We start from the raw sequence: 24,355 nt of genomic DNA on the forward strand, positions 1-24,355 counted from the left end.
TCCGTCTTTGTGTGTATGTTTGTATATGTGTGGTGTGCATGCACCCCTGTGTGCATAAGAATGCATAAGTTGGGAATCTATTTGCCTGAGGGATGATGAATGTGTCATTGGCCCTCCAGATGCTGTTGGATGTCCATCAGACCCAGCCAGTATAGTCAATGATCATGAATGATGTGAACTGTGTCTAACCACATCTGGAGGGCTGTAGGCACCCCATTCCTGCATTACAGAAACATTATGCCTCTCTACTCAGAAGGGAGTCTCATTGGGTTGCTTGGGATTTGCTCCCAGGTAAGTGTGTACAGGATTGCCATGTTAGCTGTTTAAGTAAATACATTTTAACTGATTTAAACTGATCAACTCAAAGTTGCATAGATTTGCATGTACAGTGGTTCCTTGTGTTAAGAATGTAATTTGTTCTGGAGGTCTGTTCTTAACCTGAAACTGTTCTTAACCTGAGGTACCACTTTAGCTAATGGGTCCTCCTGCTGCCACCGTGCCACCGCCCCACGGTTTTTGTTCTCATCCTGAAGCAAAGTTCTTAACCTGAGGTACTATTTCTGGGTTAGCGGAGTCTGTAACCCGAAGCATCTGTAACCTGAAGCATCTGTAACCTGAGGTACCACTGTAGCTAGAACAACAGTTTCAAAAGGTGGAACATATTTTAGTTGCTTTTTTAGATGGCATGCTTCAGGAGTCACCAGCTTGAAGCACTTCGGCTCACAGACATTCCCTGGCTCCCACAGAGCTCCCTTCCACTTCTGAAATTTTGCTATATATATATATATATATATATATATATATATATATATATATATGCAGGTTTTGGTGTCCTCGGGTGTCTTCCCGTGTAAAAGTTGGGGTGTCTAGGCGACGTTTCGACGAGGTCTCACTCGTCATCTTCAGGCTGGTGCTTTCGGCTTCTTGTTACTGGAACAGAGCAGGATCTCAGTGTTTGAGTTCCTATAAATACTGTTGAGGGGGTGTGGTGTATAGCCTCCAATGTTCTGGGCAGAGAGGAAGTTCCCAGGCTAGTGTGCCTTTTCTTCTTTTGTTCCTTAATTACTTGAGGGATATCTTGAGTGATTTCTTGAGTGATATCCTGAGTACCACTTAGGTGGGTCATTAGGTGTGGATTAGTTGCTAAAGTCTTTGTGTCTTGACCTCTTGAACTTTGTGAAGAGTTTTTCTGAGAAGATGGCTGTACTGCACTTAGTTGTGCTCTGGCTTGGCTTCGTGTATAGGGGCGAGCTGTGGTTTTGTGGCCTGTGTCAGCCAGATCTGTGTAGGGATTGCAGGGGGGTGCAGCATCCGGAGGTGCCACCATGGTTTGGCTACTGGATGGTGTCTGTAATTTATCTGTGGAGAGGGTCTGGGTTTGGGTCTGGTGTGGTTGATTGGTGATGGCGTTCTGTGTGCCTCTGGATCTGGTGTCAGTTTTTGTGGGGAGGGCTAATTTCCAGATGTCTGGCAAGCGGGATGTGTCGTCACGCTTGTTCATGTTGTGAGGGTGTTTCTCTATCTCGATGGCTTCCATGATTATTCTCTTGTGGTGATGTTCCATGTTAAAGAGCAATTTGGAATCTGCAAAATTAATTTCGTGTCCTGTTTCTTTCATGTGTTGGAAAAGAGAGGAAGTTTTTTCTTCTTTTTTGACGGCATTCTTGTGTTCTGCGATACGTGCATTTATTCGTCTGTTTGTTTGTCCAATGTACGTGGCTGGGCAGACTTTGCAGGGTATTTCATAGACCCCTTATATATATTTGCTGTTGTAGCAAATGTTGCAGGGTATGTGAGGTGCCCACAGCAATTTCTCCAATTTGAAAATGTGCCCATCGACCCCCAAATGATGGTGCACACACACACACAAACATACACCAGTTGCAGCAGGTGCCAACTTAGAAGAGGCATCCCTCCTAAACGAAGCAAAGGGAGGAGGCTTCTTCTAAGATGCTGGCTGCCAACTGCAGTTTTTATAATTACTTATATCAAAAATAATTCTTTTAAATAAATGAATGAATGCATTCTTAGATTAACTGGGCAGGCTTTTTTAAAAAAAGGCAATTTAAAAGGTATTTTAATCAGTTAATGTAGTGAATTGGTCAATGAAATGAAATGTATTGTGATTTCTTCTGAACTCTGTGGCAGAAAACATGCTTCACAGATGGAAGGTTTCATGCTCAACCTGCAGCTAAGAGACCCTGCGTACCAAGATCCATGGTACCGCTGCGGTGGGAAGGTAAACGGCATTTCTGTGCACTCTGGCTTCCATCACAGTGTTCTGTTGTGCCAGAAGTGGTTTAGTCATGCTGGCCACATGACCCGGAAAGCTGTCTGTGGACAAATGTGGGCTCCCTCGGCCTGAAAGCCAGATGAGCACCGCAACCCCATAGTCACCTTTGACTGGACTTAATCGTCCAGGGATCCTTTACCTTACCTTTACCAGGACCAGGAATGAATCTCTGCTTTGAGACCTCAGAGAGGACCTGTCAATCAAAAAAGCACATGGAGAGAAGGACTAATGATCTGACTTGACATATATGACAGTTTTGCATGTGTGCTTTTTAGAATTAAATAAATCTCACTTTTCAAAAACTACTTAGAATCATAGAATCATAGTGTTGGGAGGGACACTAAGGGTTCATTTACCCCAACCTCTGCTGTGCAAACAATAATCATGGTTGTGCAATCTTATGGACGCTTGCTTTTTAAGGAAAGTCCTGTTGAAACAGAGACAGCATAGGAACAGTCACAGAAAATACAGACTTTGCTTGCTAATATGGGGAAAACAGAGTATATAAATAAGATGGGTTCTGAAGGCTATGGCTCACATGGAGGTGGAGGAGAAAGCCAAATTAGCTTTGTGAAAATTCAGGGAGGCATAGCCAGGGGCAAGCACTGGCAATTTGAACACGTGCTCTTCCCAGCAATGTGGTGAAATCAGGTAGCAGTGAAACAGAGAGGGGCTGAGTTCCAGAACAATATTTCCTCAACTGCCAAGAATGAGCACAAAGTCCTAATAAATAATTCCACCCACCTACTCCACTGTGTATCCCTGGCACTTGCAGTTCTACAATGCGAGCACTGATGTAGCCCATGTCGGTAACATCACTAGCTGAGCAGTACTTCTGTACTTCAATCAGGCAGATTACTAGGGTTGTGCATCAGATTTTGCCAAGGCCTGGGCCAAATCAAGCATATTCAGAGGGCCTTGAATGAGGCGTGGACTGCTACAGGTCAGGGTGGATGGCCCAGAACAATCTGTGGCTGTCTGGGGCTCCAGGTAGGAAGGCAGACCCTCCAAGTGTTCCTATTTCCCAGAGACCACCCTAGATTTAATGAAGCTGTCCCAGTTTCTGATTTGATCCCAGAATGTCCTGCCTTTTCTTAGGACATCCCTGTTTTCATGGGATAAATGTTGGAGGGTATGGAGTCATGTGACCCCTGTGCCAAGGTGATAAGTAACTATATAATCTTTAGAAGACACCTGAAGGTATAGGGAATTTTTTAAAATGTTTAATGTTTTATTATGTTTTTATATATGTTGGGAGCCACCCAGAGGAGCTGGGTCAACCCAGTCAGATGGGTGGGGAATAATAATAATAATAATAATAATAATAATAATAATAATAATAACAACAACAACAACAACAACAATAATTTTCATTGGATAAATGTTGGAGGGAATGGGAAGGATAGGCAGGCATTGGGCCAAGACCTACCCTGATCACCAGCTGTGTGAAGGCAGGAGCCGGCCTGCCTGACTCTCCTTCCTGCCTGTTGCATAGTCTTCCTCTGCAAGCAGTTTCTCTGAAGATGTGCGGCTTGCAAACGAGCAGGAATTGTGGCTCTGCTGAGCAGCTCTTCAGCATAATCACAGATCCTTCCTGGTGCAGATTGGTCCCTTGCAAGTGCCTTCTGCCTTCTATATTTCAGGCTTCTTAACACAACAAGCTGGTTTGCACAAGAAATAAGCTCAGGAACCATAGGTGACCCAAGGGATCATTTGGGTGCTCGGGAAAGTTTCATCAACATTTTGAGGACCCGTAGCCTCGTATTAAATTTTGAGAGTAGGCAACACCCGATCTGCCTTTCAGATGGACAGAGAGAAAGCACAACCCCACTTTGTTCTGTATAATAATCTGATTCAGTAAAATAAAAGATCCTCTGAAATTTGCATGGTTTTATATGGGGGTCACTTCAAAAGCAAGCATTAGAGAGATAGGCTTCTCCTACAAAGGCAAACCAGAGGCAGAATGGAAACAATAACCAGAAAACAGGGTACAAAAGGCTGGTTCTGAAGAGTGTTTGAAGTGAATGTTGAGAGGGAGCAAAAATAGGTAGGAGACATTCAGGAAGACATGGCTAGGGGGAGGGGCAAACATTTTCAGTGAAATCACATGCAACACACTCGTATGTGCTCTTCCCAGAAATCTGGTAAAATAGGGGCAGTGGAAGAATCAGGGAAGAGCAGAGTTCCAGGAAAGCAGCTATAAACAATGAACTAGAAGTCTTAGTAAAAAAAGCAAAACCCAATTTGGGGAACATTTGGGCCCGGCAAGCTTGGCCAATGCCCAGGGGTCATGGGAGTTGCAGTTCAGCAACATCTGGGGGGCCAAAGATTCCGCACAACTGGTGTACACCATCATCACTGTGTCTCTCCTTTACTTCTGTGTCTCCTCCTGTGAGTGATCCGGACTTGGGTCCTGTCTAGCATCATTAGTTGATCAGCATTGTCAAACAACCAGTTCCTTATCAGTTTGCCAGCAACATTCCCCCGTGCCTCAAATCATGGTGTTGTTTTGTCAATGATTTGAGCACCCCAAATTATTTAGAAGTGCACTAGTTTGCAAATAATCCTAATGGTAATCATAATCAACATGAACCAACATGGTCTTACATTCTTTCATTTTCAGTGGGGCTGTCCTGCTGATCTAGCCGAATCCTGAACTGAATCAGGCCATTTTTTTTGTAAATTTGTGCCTAATAATAATAATAATAATAATAATAATAGCAGTACACTTCAAAGCAAGCTAATGTGGAGAATTGGATCAACAGAAATAGCTACATCAGTGATACCACTTCCCCACTGGCTAAAGGAGATGGTCATGTCACCTGGTTTATCATTAGAATGATTCCGATTAAAATATATTAAAAAACTGCATTTAATAATTAGACTGTAGAAGAGTTTGCCATAATCATTAATCATATTATTTTTTGATTCCCTATCTGCCTTTAAAGGGGAGAAGTCTTGAACCAGTTCTTTCTGGGTATTCCAGTATCTGTTAATAACATCTATTAGGGAACTATCTGGGAACATCCTCACTCTAATTTACAGTCCTTTCCAGAAAATGAATCAGTGCCCAGCTCTTTCCAGCTATTGCCACATACCTCCTCTCCTTGGCTTACAAAATACTCCAGCTAAGAGTTGTCCTTGCATTGGTATCACTCTGCTCCAGTTTTGGCCCTTCAGCTATCTGACACCATGAAAGCATTCCTGAGCTCATGTCTCATTTTGGTTCTGCTTCCTTTAGGTGAGTAGAAACCAGAAGTCCTGGGTTTTTATTCTTTTATTATTTCTAGAAAGGGAACGGGTAGTGGACATGAAACAGGAGTGGGAGGCTTGTGCCAGGAACTGAGGCAAAATTCAGTTTTGCTCATATGTGAAGGCAAATCGACATAACCCACACTTTCTGGAACAATACTCGGACCAAGGCACAGCCACCCTTCAAAATTAACCAACTGTTCTCCAAATTTCTCAAAGCATTTATTTAGCCAAGAAATGTGTACAAGAATGCATGTATTTCAGTAAAGTGTGCACGAAAATGCACGTGTTAGAATGTGAATTAGCTGTGGCCGAATCTTAGGTTCCCCAATTATTAGCTGGGGCAATCAGAATAAGATCCATTATTTGACTGCTGATTCAGGACCCTAAACTGTGTTTTATATAATCATGTTTAATACAATCGACTTTTTATTTCTGTTCTGTGTATATCGCAATGTTCTTTTTTTGCTATGGCTGATGGCTGACGCAAATAAAGTTTCATTCGTTCATTCATTCATTCATTCATTCATTTGTTCATTCTTGGGTCCCCAATCAAATCAGGATGCAGACAGCATGGATTTAGGTAGCCCTCAGTTGCTCCGGATTGGATTGTGCACACCCAGAGTGAGCATGGGCTGTGATTCAGTTCAGGCTCTGAATCATCCTAGGTAAGAATGTGGCCACTCCTATGTACTGCATCAGACTTTGAATCTGATTGGGGTGGCGATGGCCATAGAAGCTCTGCACAGCCCTATATATTGGTAAAAATAGCAGACAAACAATCATTTCATTAAGGAACATTGCTTTGCAAAAACATGTATATTAGGCAAAATTGCATACAAACATGTGTAAATCAGGAGAAATTAGGACATTAAAAAAATCAATGAATTGTTGGAAATGTGGAGAACTGAACTTGAGATTGGGAAAAATGTGAAACTAAAAGAAACAAAAATTGAGAGAACTGCCCATCCCCACTTGTGGCCCACCCTATTCTGTAGGACTCTAAATCCCATCAGCACCAGCCAATATGGCCAATGGTCAGGGATGACAGGAGCAGTAGTCCAATAACATCTGAAGGGCTGTGGGATCTCCAGCCCTCAGCTATAGCAAGAGGGTCAAGAATCTTTGAGGGTCTTTAAAGGGAAAAGGTGAAGGGAAGGAAAAAGTCTGCATAGAGACTGCCAGTTGCTTTAGTAATGAGGATCAGTGCATAACCCTTGCTGGCTCTACAGATCTAAGTGAGTAGAACTGCCAATCAACCAAGAAAAAAAAGAGAAACAGCTTGCTAGGTTTCTATGTCTCTCCTGGCAAGATCAGAGAAAATCAATGGGGAATGCTGGTATTTTCTTTGAAAACTTTAAAGTTTTTTAGTTTTTTTAAAAAATGGTATTCTACTCATTAAACATTACAGAATAAAATAGAACCACACCTAATTATTTCAGTTGCAAGCTTGTACAAAACAAAGCGTAGCACAGAGGCAAGGGAAGTATCCATCAATGTAATAGTACGAGCTCTCTGCTCTTGTGCATTTCCTTGCTTTGTATGTAAGAACACAAGACTAGCCTGCTGGATCACACCCAATGACCCATCTTTTAAAAAATATATATTTGGCTTTTCAGAATAAAATTTTAAAATCACGTATCCAACATACAGCATAAAAACAAGATTCCAAAGAATCTCCTGGACTTCCCTCCTCCCCTTTATGGGTCCTATTGTTAATTGTTTAGCCTGCATCTTTGATGATAATCCAAATCTTTTACATTTCCCTGTCCATTTCTATTACACTTTTACATGTCCAAAATTCAGCTTTAAACTACAAGCATTATTCCAATCCTACTAACAATTTTAGCTGTTTGCAATGGTTTTAAGATAAATTATACATTTCCCCACCCAATGACCCATCTAGTCCAACATCCTGTTCTCACAGTGGTCAGTCAGACGCCTATGGGAAACCAAGCAGCAGAACATGAGCACAGATAACTCTCCCCTCCTGTGGTTTCTAATCAATCCCTGTGAATATGATTGAAAATGGTTTCCCATATACAGCGTGAAGAACACTGGGGATAACTTGTCACTTGGCAAAATTCTGTGGTGTTCCTGAAAAAGATTGCATCCTGTTTCAAAACCGCAGTGTGTTCCAATATCACATCACAGGCTCTCTGGGAAAACATACTGATTCCATTTGTGCCAGTTTCCACATCTCACTAAACCGGTTGTTCTCAAGTGTTGGCTGAGGCTCCCATCCCTGACTTATAAAATCCCTGTGTGTAAGCTCATAGCTGTATCCATTGCCCTTTTTGGAACAGATCTTCTTGAAGTCCTCCCTAGCTTTTGATCATCGCAACACCATGAAGGCTCTCCTGTGCACAGCCCTCCTCTTGGCCTTGTTTTCACTAGGTGAGTAGAAACCAGACATCCTGGGTTCCAGTAATTTACTCTAAAATAGGGAGTGGTTGGTGGAGCTACAGCAAGGAGACTGAAAAGCTAAGGTGCTCTTAGAAATGAAAACTAGCAGATGGGCAAAGCAGTGACAAGCGGGAAGAATTGGGAAGCAGGGCTAGCATCTTGGAGTAGGGAGAAAAAAATCAATTACTATGCAGACAACTAGGGTTGCCATATGTCTGGAATTTCCTGGACATAGGCAAAAAATGGCAGCAGAAAACAGTGTCCAGACAGAAATCTCTGAAATCTCCGGGAAAATCCGGACGTATGGCAACCCATGTGGAAAGTCTAGATAAAAAAGCTTAATAACTTTTGCGTCCAGATTTTCACTTTTTGAAATCTGGCAACCCTAAGATGACTATGTTTGGAATTGTGGCTTCTGGGTTACAGTGTCACAAAACTGCTTGTTTCTAGAGCCTTGGAAGCTGCTGTTCTCTGAGGGACGAGGCCCTTGTTCTTAGGCTGCAGCTCTGTGGATGGTTTCCTTAACCCCACTGAAGCTGCAGGGAAAGGGAAGGGAGAACACCTCCTTGGGGGAGAGATGAGAAGAGGAAACGAGGAGAAAACATGAAAGGAACAAAGCAAGAGGTGGTTTCTCCAGCCAAGCCAGCAATGCCTTCCCTGTAGTAGTGGGGGCGGCTATTTGGAGATGATTCTTACTTGGCACACACACACACACACACACACACACACACACACACACACACTGCACAGAGCAGAAATACAGGAAATACAGGGCAAACTGTGCCCTGTATTCAATCAACACATAACATTTTACATTGAAATCTGGGATGATCCTGTATTTTAAAGGATGGGCGGCAACCCTATTCCAAAGTGGGTCTATTTAATAAATGATAGTAATATTTGCATTCTCGTTTTGTATTTTTATGTTGTGAAGCACCCTGTTATCTACTGATGAAAATTGGTATACAAATTTAATAAACATAAATGACAACCACAAGCAGGGATAGCTCAGTTGGTACAGCACAAGACTCTTAATCTCAGAGTCGTGGGTTCAAGTCCCACATTGAGCAAAAGATTTGGGAAGACCTTTCTGACAGTAAGAGTTGTTTGGCAGTGGAACTGACCATCCTTCAGAAGGTTGCGGCCTCTCTTTCATTGGAGGTTTTTAAGCAGAGGTTGGATGGACATCTGTCATGGATGCTTTGGCTGAGATTCCTGCATTGCAGGGGGGTTGGAGTAAGGGACTGTTGTGGTCCCTTCCAACTCTATAATTCTATGATTCTAATAGCATCTGCCAGCACTGGCTATACTGTTTGTCTGTAGCTGAAGGGTAGGTGTCAGCCCTAGATTGCTCTGCTGGGGCACATGAGCTGGGGAAGGTTCCTAAGCATCCTAAAAACTGATTCCAGACCTAAATGAGTTGGCCTGGAGTTGTGTATTTGTGGATATCCCAGTACACCTCCCCTGGATGTTCTACTTTTGTTTTAAGAGCGAATAAAGGAACCTTCCAACCTCTTTACTTAATGAAATATATTTTTTTTTTTTATAAAAATTTTTATTAAGATTTTTTACAGATACATATTTAACAAACAGAATAGGTTTCATAACATCCTTTCATTCTATTGTGGACTCCCTCACGTCTCCCGCTTCCACTTTCATCATTACAAACGAATTTTTCCAAGCAAATTATCATCTTGTTTATGCTCTTAAATGCAGTATTTAGGTTAAACTCAAATAAAAAATTATAATTTAGTGGTAGACAGTTATTTCTGCTCTGGCTTCCTTGTTAGGATTCAACCAAATTACAGTACTTTTGTAAATAAATCTTAAATTTCTTCCAGTCTTCTTCAACCCTCTCCTCTCCCAGGTCGCGGATTCTGCCAGTCATCTCAGCTAGTTGCATATAGTCCATCAGCTGCATCTGCCATTCTTCCAGTGTGGGTAGATCTTGGGTTTTCCAGCTCTTAGCAATAAGTATCCTTGCCGCCGTTGTAGCATACATAAAAAATGTTCTGTCCTTCTTTAACACGTTCTGGCCGACCATGCCCAGAAGGAAGGCCTCTGGTTTCTTGGTGAAGGTATACTTAAATACCTTTTTTAACTCATTGTATATCATTTCCCAAAAGGCCTTCACTTTAGGGCAGGTCCACCAGAGGTGAAAGAATGTTCCTTCATTTTCCTTACATTTCCAGCATTTGTTATCAGACGAATGGTATATTTTAGCCAATTTCACTGGGGTCATGTACCATCTATATATCATTTTCATTACATTTTCCTTCAGAGCATTACATGCTGTGAAGTTCAGCCCGGTGGTCCATAACCTTTCCCAGTCCTCAAACATAATGTTGTGCCCAATATCCTGGGCCCACTTTATCATAGCCGATTTAACCAATTCGTCTTGTGTGTTCCATTTCAGCAGCAAGTTATACATTTTTGAAAGTACCTTGGTCTTAGGTTCTAACAGTTCTGTTTCCAGTTTCGATTTCTCCACCTGGAATCCTAACTTTTTATCAATCTTAAACACTTCCTTAATCTGAGCATAGTGTAACCAGTCTCGCACTTTATCTTTCATTTTCTCTAAGCTCTGCAGTTTCCAATTGTCTCCATCCCTTTCTAGTATTTCCCAATATTTTGGCCAATTGGCCTCCATATTGGGTCTTTTTCGGGCCTTAGCCTCCAAAGGTGACAGCCACCTCGGTGTTTTGTTCTCTAATAAGTCTTTGTATCTTGTCCAGACATTAAATATTGCTTTTCTGACAATATGGTTCTTAAAGACCTTGTTAATCTTAACCTTGTCGTACCATAAATATGCATGCCATCCAAATGCATTGTTAAAACCTTCCAAATCCAACACATCCGTGTCCTCCAGAAGTAGCCAGTCTTTTAGCCAGCAGAAAGCTGCGGCTTCATAGTACAACTTTAAGTCTGGCAGGGCAAAGCCCCCTCTTTCTTTTGCGTCCGTTAATATCTTAAACTTAATTCTGGGCTTTTTGCCCTGCCAGACAAATTTGGAGATATCTTTCTGCCACTTCCGGAAGCACTCCGTTTTATCTACAATCTGCAATGTCTGAAACAAAAACAACATTTTTGGCAATACATTCATCTTAATAGCAGCTATTCGACCTAACAATGAAAGTTTCAATTTTGACCAGCTATCCAAGTCTCTCTTAATTTCAGACCAACATTTTTCATAATTATCTTTAAACAGACTCAGATTCTTTGCTGTTATGTTTACCCCTAGGTATTTAACTTTCTTAACCACAGTTAACTCTGTCTCTCTCTGAAACCGTTCCGACTCAATATCTGTCAAGTTTTTTCCCAACACCTTGGTTTTTTGCTTATTTAGTTTAAATCCCGCCACCCGACCAAAATCTTGGATTAGTTGTAGTACTCTTTTCGTACTAGATTCTGGCTCCTGTAATGTCAGAACTAGGTCATCTGCAAACGCTTTAAGTTTGTATTGTTTCGCTCCGACCTGTATCCCTTCCACCAACCTGTCCCCTCTAATCGTGTTCAAGAGCACCTCCAGGACCGAAATAAATAATAACGGGGAAATCGGACAGCCTTGTCGTGTTCCTTTTTCAATTTTAAACTCTTCTGTAACCACATTGTTAACTATCAGTTTAGCCTTTTGTTCTGAATATATTGCATCAATCCCATTCTCAAACCCCCGGCCCACTCCCATTTCTTTTAAATTCCCTTTCATAAACTTCCAGGATATGTTGTCAAAGGCCTTCTCCGCATCTATAAAAATTAAAACAGCTTTAGTATTTATGTCTGTTTGTAAAAGCTCCAATATATCTATAATGTTCCTTGTATTAGCAGACATATGTCTGCCTGGGAGAAAGCCTGCCTGGTCTTTATGAATTACTTTGTTTAAAACCCTCTTGAATCTACTTGCCAAAACGTCTGCAAATATTTTGTAATCCACATTTAAAAGGGAGATGGGACGGTAGTTCTTAAGCTGTGTCTTTTCAGTTTCCGATTTTGGTATCAATGTGATGAAAGCTTCTTTCCACGATTCTGGCGCCTTCTTCCCCTCTAAAATTTCATTGCTGACCTCCATCAGTGGTTGTATCAAATAGTCTTTCAATGTCTTATAGTACTTGGAGGTCAGCCCGTCTGGTCCTGGTGATTTGCCCTGTTTCATGTTTTGGATGGCCTGCTCAATCTCTTGTCGTGTTATTTTGCCATTCAGAATTGATCTATTTTCTTCTGACAACTTTGCCAGTCCATTTGTCTTTAAAAATTGTTTAATCGCTGCTTCATCTTGTGGCCCTTGAGTGTATAATTTTTTGAAATATCTCTGGAAACACTTTCTAATCTCTCCGGGGTTCTGGATACATCTTCCTTCAATCTCTAAATTTGTCACTGTATTTAACTTTTGTCTCCTCTTCAACTGCCAAGCTAGCAGTTTTCCACATTTATTAGCCGACTCAAAAGTTTTTTGTTTCATTAGTTTGATTTTCCATTCTATTTCCTGATTTATCAGTTTGCAATATTGTGCTTGGTAAAGTTTGATTTCTCTCAGAATCGGCTGAGACTTCGGATTAAGTCTTAACTTCTTCTCCAACTCCTTGATTTTTTCCAAAATTTTATCTTTCCTTTCGTTTTGTTTCCTTTTCTTTACCGTGTTCTGTTGTATCAGGAACCCCCTCATCACGGCCTTACTTGCGTCCCAGATAGTTCTTTTTTCCACTGTGGTGTTCATATTGATCTCAAAATAATCCTTTAGAGCTTTTTGAGCCTTCTTAGTAATCTCCTGATCTCTAAACAGGCCATCATTCATCTTCCATCTGAAGGAACCGGTTGGAATCAATGTCATGTCCATTCTCAGTGCGTTATGGTCGGAGCATGTCTTTGGGCAGATTTCCACCTTTCTGATCTTAGGTGCCAGACCTCTAGTTATCCATATCTGGTCGATTCTTGTCCAAGTCAGTTGGGCTTCAGAGAAAAATGTTCCTTCCCTTCCCAAGGGGTTTCTCACTCTCCAAATGTCAATCCAGTCCATATTGTCTGTCATTTCAAAGAAGGTCTTTGGTAGTCTCCCATCTTTAGAAATTTTTTGGCTCTGTGACTTATCCATGTTGGTTGATACAACTCCATTCATATCTCCCATCATAATGATGTTGTTGTAGTCCAGATAGTCCAGCATAGTCTCATGCAACTTCTTGTAAAATTCCGATTTTCCTTCATTTGGAGCATAAATTCCTAATATCAATATTTTTTCCCCTTGATGTTGTATTTCTATCGCCAAAATTCTTCCATGCTCATCTTTAAACAGTAATTTAGGTGAAAGGCTCTCTTTTGCATAAATTACCACACCTCTCTTTTTAACTGTATCCGAAGATATAAATTCCTGACCAAGTCTTTTATTTATTAACACTTTTCTGTGGAGCCTGGTCACATGTGTTTCCTGTAAGCAAATAATGTCCAAATGTTCCTTTTTTAAAATGTGAAAGATTTTTCTCCTTTTTCCTGGAATGTTACAGCCATTTATGTTCCAGCTCAAAAGTTGCAGAGACATCCTGAATATATCTGGTTATTCTTGCTGTGGGGGTACCTTGTTCTCAGATTTTCGGGGGTCCGGGGGTGCAGGAACCCCCGGAGGTTCAGGCCCTGGGGGTAATCCAAGTCCCTTATGAAGATCTTCTCCGTGTGCCACCAAAAACTTGTCTCTATCCTCCGGCGTTCTAATTTTGGTCTTCCTCCCTCTGAAAGTAAACGATAAACCTTGGGGAAACTCCCACCTGAAGATGATTGAGTTGCTCCTTAGCAATTTTACTAATTCCGAGTAGTCTGCTCGAAGATCCAACAGCTGTTTAGGAATATCCTTATAAATTTCAATTCTTTTGTCCAAAATATCCAGTGACTTTCCGTAATGCAGGCCTAGAATCTTGTCCCTTTCCTCCTTTGATCTCAATATTATCAAACAGTCTCTGGGCTTCTCCTTCTTTATAAGTCTTCCGAGCCTAAAAGCAGATAGTATTTTAAAGTCTTTTTCTTCTAAGTTCCAAAACTTGGAAAATTCTTTGGTGAGGAACTCAGTTAAGTTACCTTCTTCCACTTCTGGAATTGAGCGTATCCTTAAATTGGCCTCCCTGTTCCGAAGTTCTGTCATGGAAAAGTAGATCTGGTGTTCTCCTACTTGTTTGCTGAGTGGTCTTACTTCTTTTTCAAGCTGTCCCAATCTTTGGCTAGTGTCTTCCGCCAGTTTCCGGTTTTCACCTACAGCCTCCTTCAATTCTCCAATAGATTGCACATTCTGTGCAACTTGTCCAGTTAGTCTATTTAAACTTTCTGTGTTTAAGTCAATTTTAGCTGATTGCTGGTCAACCTTTCTGTCCAGAGCCTCCAATTTTTCAAAAATTTTCTCCAAAACAGTGCCACTTGCTCCTGAGGCCATATCTTCCAGTTGTAATTCCTCAGTTTCTCCCTCCCCTGATTGTAGCAGGGAAGCCGCTTCTGCCTCAGGAGGCAAAGTAGTAGGCAAAGCAGGCACAGATGATCTACGCTGTGAGACTGTCGGTAAAGTTAACGTTGTTTGTCTGGTTCTTCCCCTTTTTCTTGTTCCACTCATTCCAAAGTTATCTAAAAACCAAGGTCAAACTGAATTGTTCCCATGAGAAAGTAAGAGCCCAGATGGTAACACTCAAACAGGAGGCCGGGAAAGAGAAAGTAAAACAAAGTCACTGCTGTAAATCCAAAAATCCTCTAGGTGGAGCTTAGAATGTCTTTGGGGAGGAAGTCCAATCCAATTAAAATTAGTAAGTCTGAATTGATCTCCAAAGATCTTCACAAAGATAAATTTTAGCAGAGTTAAAACTTAAAGCCAAACATTGTTTCCAAAAGTGCTTAGACGACAAGTGTTTCAAAGTAACAAATTCAAACTCAGTATGTTCCAAAGTTCAGATTCAAAGTATCCAAAGCCTGCAGACTGACTGCTCAGTTACTCAGGCAGCTCCAGTACCTGGGTTTCTTACTTTTATTTGTAATCCAATAGATCAACAGAAGACAGGTATCCTTGTCTCAATGAAGGTCCAAAAATCAGCCACTTAAAGTCTTTAAATCAGCCAGAAACAACAGTTTAAATAGGTGCCAGATCAGTCAATGCAAAACGTTACTCTTTGTCTCCACTCCTCCTGCTCTTTACTTTCAAGTTCAGTGTCAGCGGAAGACGGACTTCCTGTTTTTCGTCGCTCCGCTTTCAGCCAAATTTCACAATTTTTAGAAGCTTTAAAAGTATATTGTCCAAATTACTCACGGGTTGTTACTTTCCAAAGTTAGCAGTTTCAAGAAGAAAGGTCAGCGCTCACCGGCAACAGCGACGCGGCTTCGCTCCGTTGATCGCGCAACGACCCACAGCGCCGCTACCCCCTCCGCGGTCCGGAGCCCCTTACGGGGTCCCTTCGTCGTTTTAGGGGCTGCTTTTGGCGCCCGCCGGGTCTCAGGACCACAGGCTTCTGCTGCCTGTGGTTTTTCTGGATGGGTCCCCGCTTCGCCGTAGCGGGCGACCCGTTTCGACGGAGCTACCCTCTCCCGTTCAGGAGCTGGCAGCCATTGCCGTTCGCGCCGCCTCCGGAAGTGCTCTACTTAATGAAATATAAGGTAACTTTGCTGGCAGAATTGTACCCAGCTTCTGAGAAAGAAGGAAAGCCTACCAGGAGATGGGATGATTGATACAAACTTGGTGCTCATTTATTAAACATAATTTCCATTTTCAAATTCTTTATTAGACTGAATTGCCTTAATTCAAAATAGGTTAATGTGGTTTCCAAAGTCGGGGGAATCTGTCGTTGTCTCCCATTTTAAGCCCAAGACCCTCTGGCTCCAAGGCTCAAAAGAAGATGTGTTGTGGTGTATGTTAATAACACTGAGCCTTTTTGATCCCCTTTCTTGTTTGTAGGGGCACCACTACAATGTACAACTTGTCAGTATGGGCTGAAAAACTATTGTGAAAACCGAGAGGCACATAGCTGCCCAGCTGATACATGCCTCAAAGGTGTTCTGGATAACAATATATGTGAGTAAGAAAGGTTTCATTCTTTCTACTGAATGTGCACACAGCCCTTTTCAAAAGACACCTTCCACACGTAGTAACTGCATGCTGGGAAATCAAAGAACTAAAGTGAGGTCCATGCGTGAATCAGACCTAAAATACACAGAGCTGTCATTCTTCATCCTGTAACCTTTCATGACAGAAGGAATTGTGGGGACTGCCATATTGCCAGTCTATAGCTTTTTTAATGTGTTTGTGGGAGGTGCTATTGGTTTTCATTGTTATTATTATGATATGTATTTTGTGTTTTCATTTTGCGTTTTAATGCTGTAAACTCCCCTGTGATCTTTGGATGAATAGTGGCATATAATTTTAAGTAGATAGATAGATGATAGATAGATGATAGATAGATGGATGATAGATAAATAGATAAATAGATAGATAGATGATGATGATAGATAGATGATAGATAGATAGATAGATGATAGATAGAGATAGATAGATAGATAGATAGATGATAGATAGATAGATAGATAGATAGATAGATAGATAGATAGATAATAGTGCCAATTCCAGGTGGGGGTGGTGGCTTGGACAATGTGCCCCCAACAAGTGACACTGTCATTTTTTCTCTCCACCTCCATTATTTTCCAACATCCCTAGCTAGGAGTGCCTTTTATCACCTTTGGATGGAGCAACAGCTGTGGTCACTTCTGTATTTAAAATCCCTCCTTTGGCAACCCTACAGCTTTGAGAGTGCCACAGTTAACGCCAGGGCAAAGATGATTGACTTGAACCTCCTTCCTAATTCTCTTCCACAGTTTCTCAGTACAGAGAGCAATTTAATTACAGTGACTGCGTTGACTCCCAGGAATGCCACCCAGGCTATTTTGGCTTTGCTACAGCAATGAGGAAATATTTTCGGGTGAAGTTCTCCTGCTGCCATTCTGCTGCATGCATTGAGGATGGATTCGGAAGTAAGTATTGTTGGGGGAATATCGGGGTTGAAGCCAGATATCCTGGGCTGCCTGAAATGTCCAATAGAATCCAATTGCCAGTAAAATGGGGCATTTAGGTGAGAATGTCAGCACAATCTCATCTAGCAAGTAGTGAGGGGTGTTGCACCAAGCATGAAAACAGTGCAAGCATTTATACGCTTATAAGCAAAGGAAGCAAAGGGGCAGCTAAGTCCATATATAGCAATACTTCCACATGCTACTAACTTCCGCTGGCTTCTAACTTATCCTGGGGAAATTTGTTGTCAATTAACCTTGGGGCAGGGAAGAGATAACGGCAAATTTCAGCATGGGCAAATATAGCAGCATTTTTATTTCATTGCCTACAACAACCCAGTAGGATCATTCCTAACAAATGAAATTGTTAATGGTATTGATCACAATGAAGATCATCAGAGTTGATTGCCAGTCATAATTTACCCAAGAATGAACTCAAAAATGGTGTTCCTGGCCACAATTTCAAATAGATGGAAGGTTGGCAAGGTCTGTCTCTCCCCCCCCCCAATTGTTGTCATATTGTAATCACAAGTCCCCCTTGAAACTTTTATATTAGATTTTCCCAGGTGGCACATTTGACTGCAGTTGTAGAACACCCTGGTGGATGTCATAATCCTTTATACAAACTGGAAACTAAGGGCCAGAATGGACTTGGCATGCCAAAGAAAACAGAAATCTAACCAGATTTCATTTTGACAGTGCATCCTGGGAGATATGGTCCTCTGGAGTGCCCAGTCTGCTTCTCTAACAGCACCGCTGATTGTGAGAGCATGACAGCGCGCAGGTGTCCTTATAAAGCGACTAAATGTATAACCTTTGGTGGTATTATGAAGCAAGGTGAGTAGAACTGCCGATCGGTACAGGGGAAAACAAGCAGCTGTCAGCCATCAACTACCCACCCCCCTTTTGGCCAAATATGAAGAATGCAAAGGGAGGAGGGAGATATGTTTTATTTGAGGGGAAATATTTAATGTTTTCATCAACATGAGATTTCCTTGCTAGAAATGAGTTTGGGGAAATATATCTGTCCATGATTTCTGTATGTGAGAAAGAGAAATAAAGAGATAAAAGAAGAACCCTAGGAAGGTGGGATATCCTGATTATCGGGGAGGTACACAATGTTGGCCCCAGTCCTCAGTCATTGGCATGCTTTTGGCCTCACTCACAGACTGCCATGATCACATGCAAACAGGCATGCAAACAGCTGTCGTTCCCATTTTGAGTTTCCCCAGGCCCTGGAGGGATGCTATATTGTGGGCCTTATGGAAGATTCAATTGTTAGCTAAATTCACATGTGTGAGCTTCACCCAGTAGCCTGGATCTGGTCAGAATACCAATAGACAAAGAAGAAAGGTAAAGCAGGGCTTGTGGAAGACATCAGATGCAGACTGTTCTCAGGTGCACTGACCCTGACATTTGTCCAAAGATGCCTGACCCTGATGCCAAGCCTGACTCATATTATCCTGCTGCACCTTTCATTTCATTGTCTTTTTTTGAGTGAAAATATATCTTCTGAATATTCAGAGAACATAACTGGGTTGGGGGTAAAGGGGGGCACATGAATCCATTGGCCCTGCAAATTGCAAGCGTGTGCTGGGTCCTGAAATCAACCCTGACTCATATTATCATTCCTCTTTTTTTCAGTGGGTAAAAGTGAAGTGGCAGCTGCTTTCAAAGGATGTGCAACCCCAGATTTTTGTAATTACATAACAACAGTCCCCAAAGGAGTAATGCAAAGTTTGAATAACTGGGTTTCTTTCAATGTCAACCGAGCAGCATGTTTTGATGCCCAGTCATCATTCCATACTTCTGGCCTGTAGATGCACCCTTCGTGGGACTTAAGAGGAAACTGCTCCCCGCGGCGGGGTGTGTGTGTGTGGAAGATCTCTGAAGATGCTAAAGAGAGTGTTTTCTAGAAGGCAGGTGCAAGAGAGCTGGAAATTGGGGTTTCAGAGCTCTACTTATAGAAAATAAGACACAGGAGTTATATTTCCATTGAATGGTGATCTGAATAAATTCATAAAGCAGACAAATACTGTGTCTTTGTATTGAGGATTTTCCAGCAAATGATTTCTATGCAGATATGGCATGATAAATGTTAATTTCTGAAGGTGAAGAAGGAGTAGAAAACTGAAAGTTGTAATCTGGGATATCAATACGTATTTCCTAATGGCACTTGTGTGTTTTTAATAGGGGGAACTATTTCCACCAGGAAAGCTGGAAGAAGAGAAAAGCATTACTTTGTACTCAGTTCAGATTGCTTGTTTTTCCATTGCACCATTGCAAATATGTAAAGGAACCAGAGATCGGAGCAAAGATCTCAGTTGTCCTGTCCAGTTACATCCTGATGTCAAAATGGTCCTGTCCTCCTGGTGAAAAAAAAGTATAATAATAAAATAAATAATTGGCAATTCCCCATCATTTCATGTAACTACAGAATCTGTAATATGCAACGAACTATCCCACCTAGCCTTGGTTCTGCTACTGCTTGGTCAGAACTAGCAGAAGTAACAGGCAGCTACATTGGTTGAAATATGAGGACCTGAGTAGTGACTAATTTTTTTGGCTCCCCCTCCCCCTGCCCCACTCAAATGCTTCCAGAAACTCAAATTCTGTGCAAGATTCAAGTTGACTATAAACTAACTAGCAGCCTTGTACCTGATAGTGTCCAGAAATTCTGTACTGTCTGGAAAGGTGCGTAGGTTGAAACTTGATCCTTGATCTCAGGTACCGTAATGCCAAATTGTCCCAAGACCATTCACAAGAGCAATCAAAAAAAGAACCAACTGGTCTAACACCGAAACACAGGTGCAACTTGAAAGGCGAGGTCCAGAAACCATCCAAGGTCAAGACACCGTAAGTGCAATGTTTGTCAGAGATAAAGGCACAATCCCTATTGAAAGAACCCTTTGAAAGGCTGTTAGCATCAAGTCCAGTTCTCCATAAATCCCCACAGGCAACATGAATGAAGCCCATGGAGCACCAGTGGTCCACAGACTACAGTTTGGGAACTGTTGCATGTGACAATGTCCACACATGTGCTGTAGAGGGAAGTGAGGGGTGGATGGGGCTCATCAACCTGGGTAGGTAGTCCATCTAGGAGAAGGAAAACTCTGATCCTAAACCTCTGCTGCCTTGCGGGACATCTTTGGGAGAAGAAAAGGCTAAGGAATAAACCCTACACAAATCTGGACTGGAGTCCTTAAGATTTTCAGATGATATCTTGTACACCTCCTTCCAGCAACATCTGCAGCTGCTCTGCTTTCTTTTCGACTACATCAGAGAGGCCAAGAGAGGTGTCTTATCCTCTGGGCAGCCCAGGACCTCCATACACACTGCTGAGGCTTGCGCCCCAGGGGCGTCACTTTTGCGGCTGCTAATGCAATGGTTTGACTTCAAACTGTAGGTGCACTCCATTGTCTCGCAAGATGGATGGATGCATGCATGCAGTAAGGGGTGGGAACAACTGTGATCCCTGCTGTGTCATGGGCATGTTGACACACTCCATTGCTGCTTTTCCAAAACATTTTATGCTTTCCCTTTTGCATTGGTAGCCTAGATATTTTTCTGCTACTCTTATCATGATGCTAAGGTTTCCATTAGTGTTATCTAAAACAGCAAAAATGTGATCAAATGTCCACACAGCTTCTATAGAAGAGACACAGATATGGCATAGTTTCTTTCATTTTAATCCATCATGGATGCTCTATTGCGTGCATGAAACATACTTGCGTGCAACATAACTGCTGTGTGTGATGGATATATATATATATATAAAGCCTAGGAGGGTCTAGATTAAGAATGCAATTGGGTAGCAATAAAACAGGCAGGCTGGAACAGTGTTCCGGAACAAGCATTTCATCAAACGACAGCAGTGAGCTTACAGTACCAGTAAAAGAGGCTGATGACCATCATCACTATATTCCAGACACTGGTCTCCACCCCATCTAGTTATGCCAGCTGATAATTGTCTCCCAACATCAGTTTACTCTTGGCAAGGGCCTCAGGAAACTATAGAAAGAGTGGACCCCCATGCCAATTTGAGTGGGTGAACAATTTTCTTGACACTCTGTACATGTTCGCTGCAGCTCACAGATGCCAGCAGCCAAAGAACATTAATTTTGGTGGCTCATTGAGTTCTTAAACGAGATGAAATATGGAACAGCACAACCCACCCTTAACCTAAGCCAAAGTTCAACGCATTTTCATTAACTTCTGAAAAGCCTCCAAACTGGGATTTCATAGAGATGTAAAAAAGCTATAAGGCCATCTCATGGCTCAAATATATATGCTCGAGAATTTGTAAAGGAAGCCTTGTGTACATGAAATACATAAAAACTTTCTCCATCACTCACCTGGGACAGGACGCTCTGTGGGGCCTCTGAGGAGTCTGTCTGTCTCCTCCCACTCAGCTGCCCTACAGTTGAGGGGGAGGTGGTAGATGGACTGTTTGGGGCAGCACCAAGTCTGTGGGTGCCCAAGCCACCATGTCTTTCCCAGGAGAGACGCATGGCTTGAGTGCACTGCAGGCTCCGCGGTGAGTGTCACCCAGCATTTTGTGACCCCCCCTCAATGGTGACACCTGGGGCGGCCCACCTGTACCACACACCCCTTCCTCCGCCCCTGCCATCACTGTGATAGAGGAAGGATGCATAGAGTAAATGCCAAGGATGATTTGGCAGAGGCACCTAAAAATACAGGGATGGTGGCATTAAGCTAGACTGGCCGCTACTTTCACCTCAGCTTTTCCCAGGAATTTCCAGCAAAAAAAAAATAAACCCTGAAGAGTGGGCCAGGAGATAACAAAGCTTTTGCCACTTTGAGGGGCCCTGGGAGGGAAGACTAAGCTTAGAGAGAAGAGAAACATAGTTGTTATTAAAAAACAGAGAGAAAAAGGGAGGAAATGCAGTTTAAGCCAAAGGAGAGAAAGCAATTTATTCACCTTGCTCCCTATCAGCACCATTCACAGTGGATTAATGGTTATGCAGATTTTGGCCTGCATTAAAACCAAAGTCTGTAGTAGTAGCGAAACACCCCAACCTTTTTTTAACACACACACACACACACACACACACACACCAAAAACAGAGATAGATACAGACTAAAAACACACACTATGTTCTTCCATGTGGGACTCCTGTAGTGAGCACTGTGTGGGATGGTTTTTTCAATATTCTTCAAAATTTGCTCCTACTTGGGACACAAAATTAGAGTGGCCACAACAATTCCTATTTGCAGAGTTCTAGTCTATGTTGAAAAGACCGGAAGTCCATCATCTTATTGCTTAAGAATGGAGAATATTTTTAAAAAATAAATGAATACTGAATAATTGACCATCCAAAGTAGCTTGGCTGAAAATCCAAGAGATACCAAACTGCCTGGATGAGAAGCTTGTGTGATGTACAAATTGACCCCATACCTTCCAACATTTTGGGAGGGCAATTCGGGGCCCACAACCACCACCACCCCATTCTTTGCTCGTGCCCCTTCCCCCAGTGCTCCCCCCTAAAAATGTTTAGGGGTACTCTCATTTCCTACTCATATTCAAATACTGCTCCTCAATGTGGCAAAACTTAGATTCACAAAATGTTTAGGAGTATGTGTGCTCCTGCGTCCCCCCAGGAAAAAAAGCACTGCACCTACCTTTGAGCACTCTTCCTCCTTCTCAGGAGTGTTGGGAGATGTGGTGGAGTCTGGTGCAGCCTTCCCCATGCAGCGGAGGCCCGCACAGCCTTCCAGCAGCCGCACCAAACCACCCATTTTTCCGGAGGCAGCAGATTCCAGGCTGGACTTCCGGTAGGCCACATCAAACTGCCCACTTCTCTGGAGATGCCTGGTGCAGCCCAGCAGAAGGCCTGCCAGCCTATGCTGCACCTCCTGATGCAGCGCAGACTATTTCCTGTTGCAGCGCAGCTATCTTCACCTCCTCCTCTGGTCTTGGAGATGAACCACCACAAGAGGAGGTCAAGGTAAGTTCTCCTTCCCTTTTTTGGTCCTGTTTTTGGTCCTGTTTGTGGACTCGCACCACAGCGGAACCCTAAAACACCTGGCATGACCGGTGCGATGGATCAAAATTGGGGCATTCGTGATTGGGAACAGAAGCCGGGGTAGCTTCTGCCAATCCGTGATGTCCCAAATAAATCAGGATACTTGAGGGGTCTCTGTCCCCTGTGAATATGATTGTGAAAATGCTTTCCCATATCCACTGTGAAGAACACTGGGGATAACGTGGATTCTCATTTGCCAAAATTTCATGGTGTTCCTGGAAAAGATTTCATGCAATTTTAAAATTGCTTTGTGTTCCAAGATCACATCAGAGGCTCTCTGGGAAAACATGCTGCCTCCATTTGTGCCAGTTTCCACGTCTCATTAAACCAGTCATTCGCAAGTGCTGCTTGAGTCTCCCATCTCTGACTATAAATTCCTCTGTAAGCTCATATCTGTATCCATTGCCTTTGTGGGACCAGGTCTTCTTGAAGTCCTTTTCAGCTCTTGATTATCCCAACACCATGAGAATTCTTCTGTGCACAGGCCTCCTCTTGAGCTTGTTTTCAGTAGGTGAGTAGAAACCAGAGATTTTGTGTTCCATTAACTTCCTCTAGAATAGGGAGGGGGTCAGTGGAGCTAGAGAAAGGAGGTCAAGAACATCATGTGCTCCTGGATGGGGTATTGAATAGATGGATATTGTGATGAAGAGCAGGAGAATCTGGGAATCTTGGTGCGATGAGAAAGTGAATCATACAAGTTACCAAAGTCCCCTAACACTATCATAGTTCCATTAACTTCCTCTAGAATAGGGAGGGGGTCAGTAGAGCTAGAAAGTGAATCATACACCTTAAAGACCAACTAAGTTAGTTCTTGGTATGAGCTTTCGTGTGCATGCACACTTCTTCAGATACAGAACTAACTTAGTTGGTCTTTAAGGTGCTACTGGAAGGAATTTGTTTTGTTTTGACTATGGCAGACCAACACGGCTACCTATCTGTAACTGAATCATACAAGTTACCAAAGTTCCCTAACACTATCATAGTTATCTTTACACCAAAGGAGTGCAATCTAGGAATGTTGATGCCAAGCAGGCTCCCCCTGCTGCAAAGATCTCCTTCCTGTCAAGGAAAAGTCCCTAAATGGAATGTTTTGATGTCATGGAGGGGTTGAACTGCCCCAGCATCCATTGGACCCTGTTTTTGGCTGCTGTGGCCCCCTACCTCCACCTGCTGCACTTGCCAGCACGCTATGCTAGGGTTTGGATTGCTCCATTAGGGAGCAAATTGGGCATGCAGGCAAGGGGGTGGGGTGGGGAAATAAAACTTCTCACCAATGAGCTATTGCTCCAGAACTGCAGTGGCATGTTAAGAGTAGAGATCTAAGCAAACAGCAGATAGCTTAATT

General features: G+C 42.5%; 2 protein-coding genes across 8 annotated transcripts in view; both read left to right on the forward strand.

Moving 5' to 3' along the window:
* Nucleotides 1–5,015: 5,015 nt before the first annotated feature.
* The window catches only part of LOC309376166 (uncharacterized protein), a 48,596-nt gene continuing 29,256 nt past the window's right edge, over nt 5,016–24,355 (forward strand). For 2 of the 7 annotated variants that reach the window (XM_081922399.1, XM_081922400.1), the window contains exons 1-6: nt 5,016–5,534; nt 7,852–7,942; nt 15,858–15,974; nt 16,772–16,927; nt 17,663–17,800; nt 18,608–18,829. In XM_081922399.1, coding sequence (XP_081778525.1) covers nt 7,894–7,942; nt 15,858–15,974; nt 16,772–16,927; nt 17,663–17,800; nt 18,608–18,783 — 636 coding nt within the window. In that variant the 5' untranslated portion in view covers nt 5,016–5,534; nt 7,852–7,893 and the 3' untranslated portion in view covers nt 18,784–18,829. Of the gene's footprint in view, nt 5,535–7,665; nt 7,827–7,851; nt 7,943–15,712; nt 15,975–16,771; nt 16,928–17,662; nt 17,801–18,607; nt 18,997–24,355 lie in introns of those variants that run through there. The other 5 variants (XR_014171070.1, XM_081922397.1, XR_014171072.1 and 2 more) reach the window with 5 other exon arrangements.
* The window catches only part of LOC309376167 (uncharacterized protein), a 49,948-nt gene continuing 48,940 nt past the window's right edge, over nt 23,348–24,355 (forward strand). The window contains exon 1 of the mRNA XM_081922402.1: nt 23,348–23,430. The gene's annotated coding sequence lies outside the window, so the exon portion shown is untranslated. The remainder of the gene's footprint in view (nt 23,431–24,355) is intronic.

Source organism: Podarcis melisellensis, assembly GCF_964234715.1.
Source record: "Podarcis melisellensis genome assembly, chromosome: 8".
In the NCBI taxonomy this organism is placed as follows: domain Eukaryota; kingdom Metazoa; phylum Chordata; class Lepidosauria; order Squamata; family Lacertidae; genus Podarcis; species Podarcis melisellensis.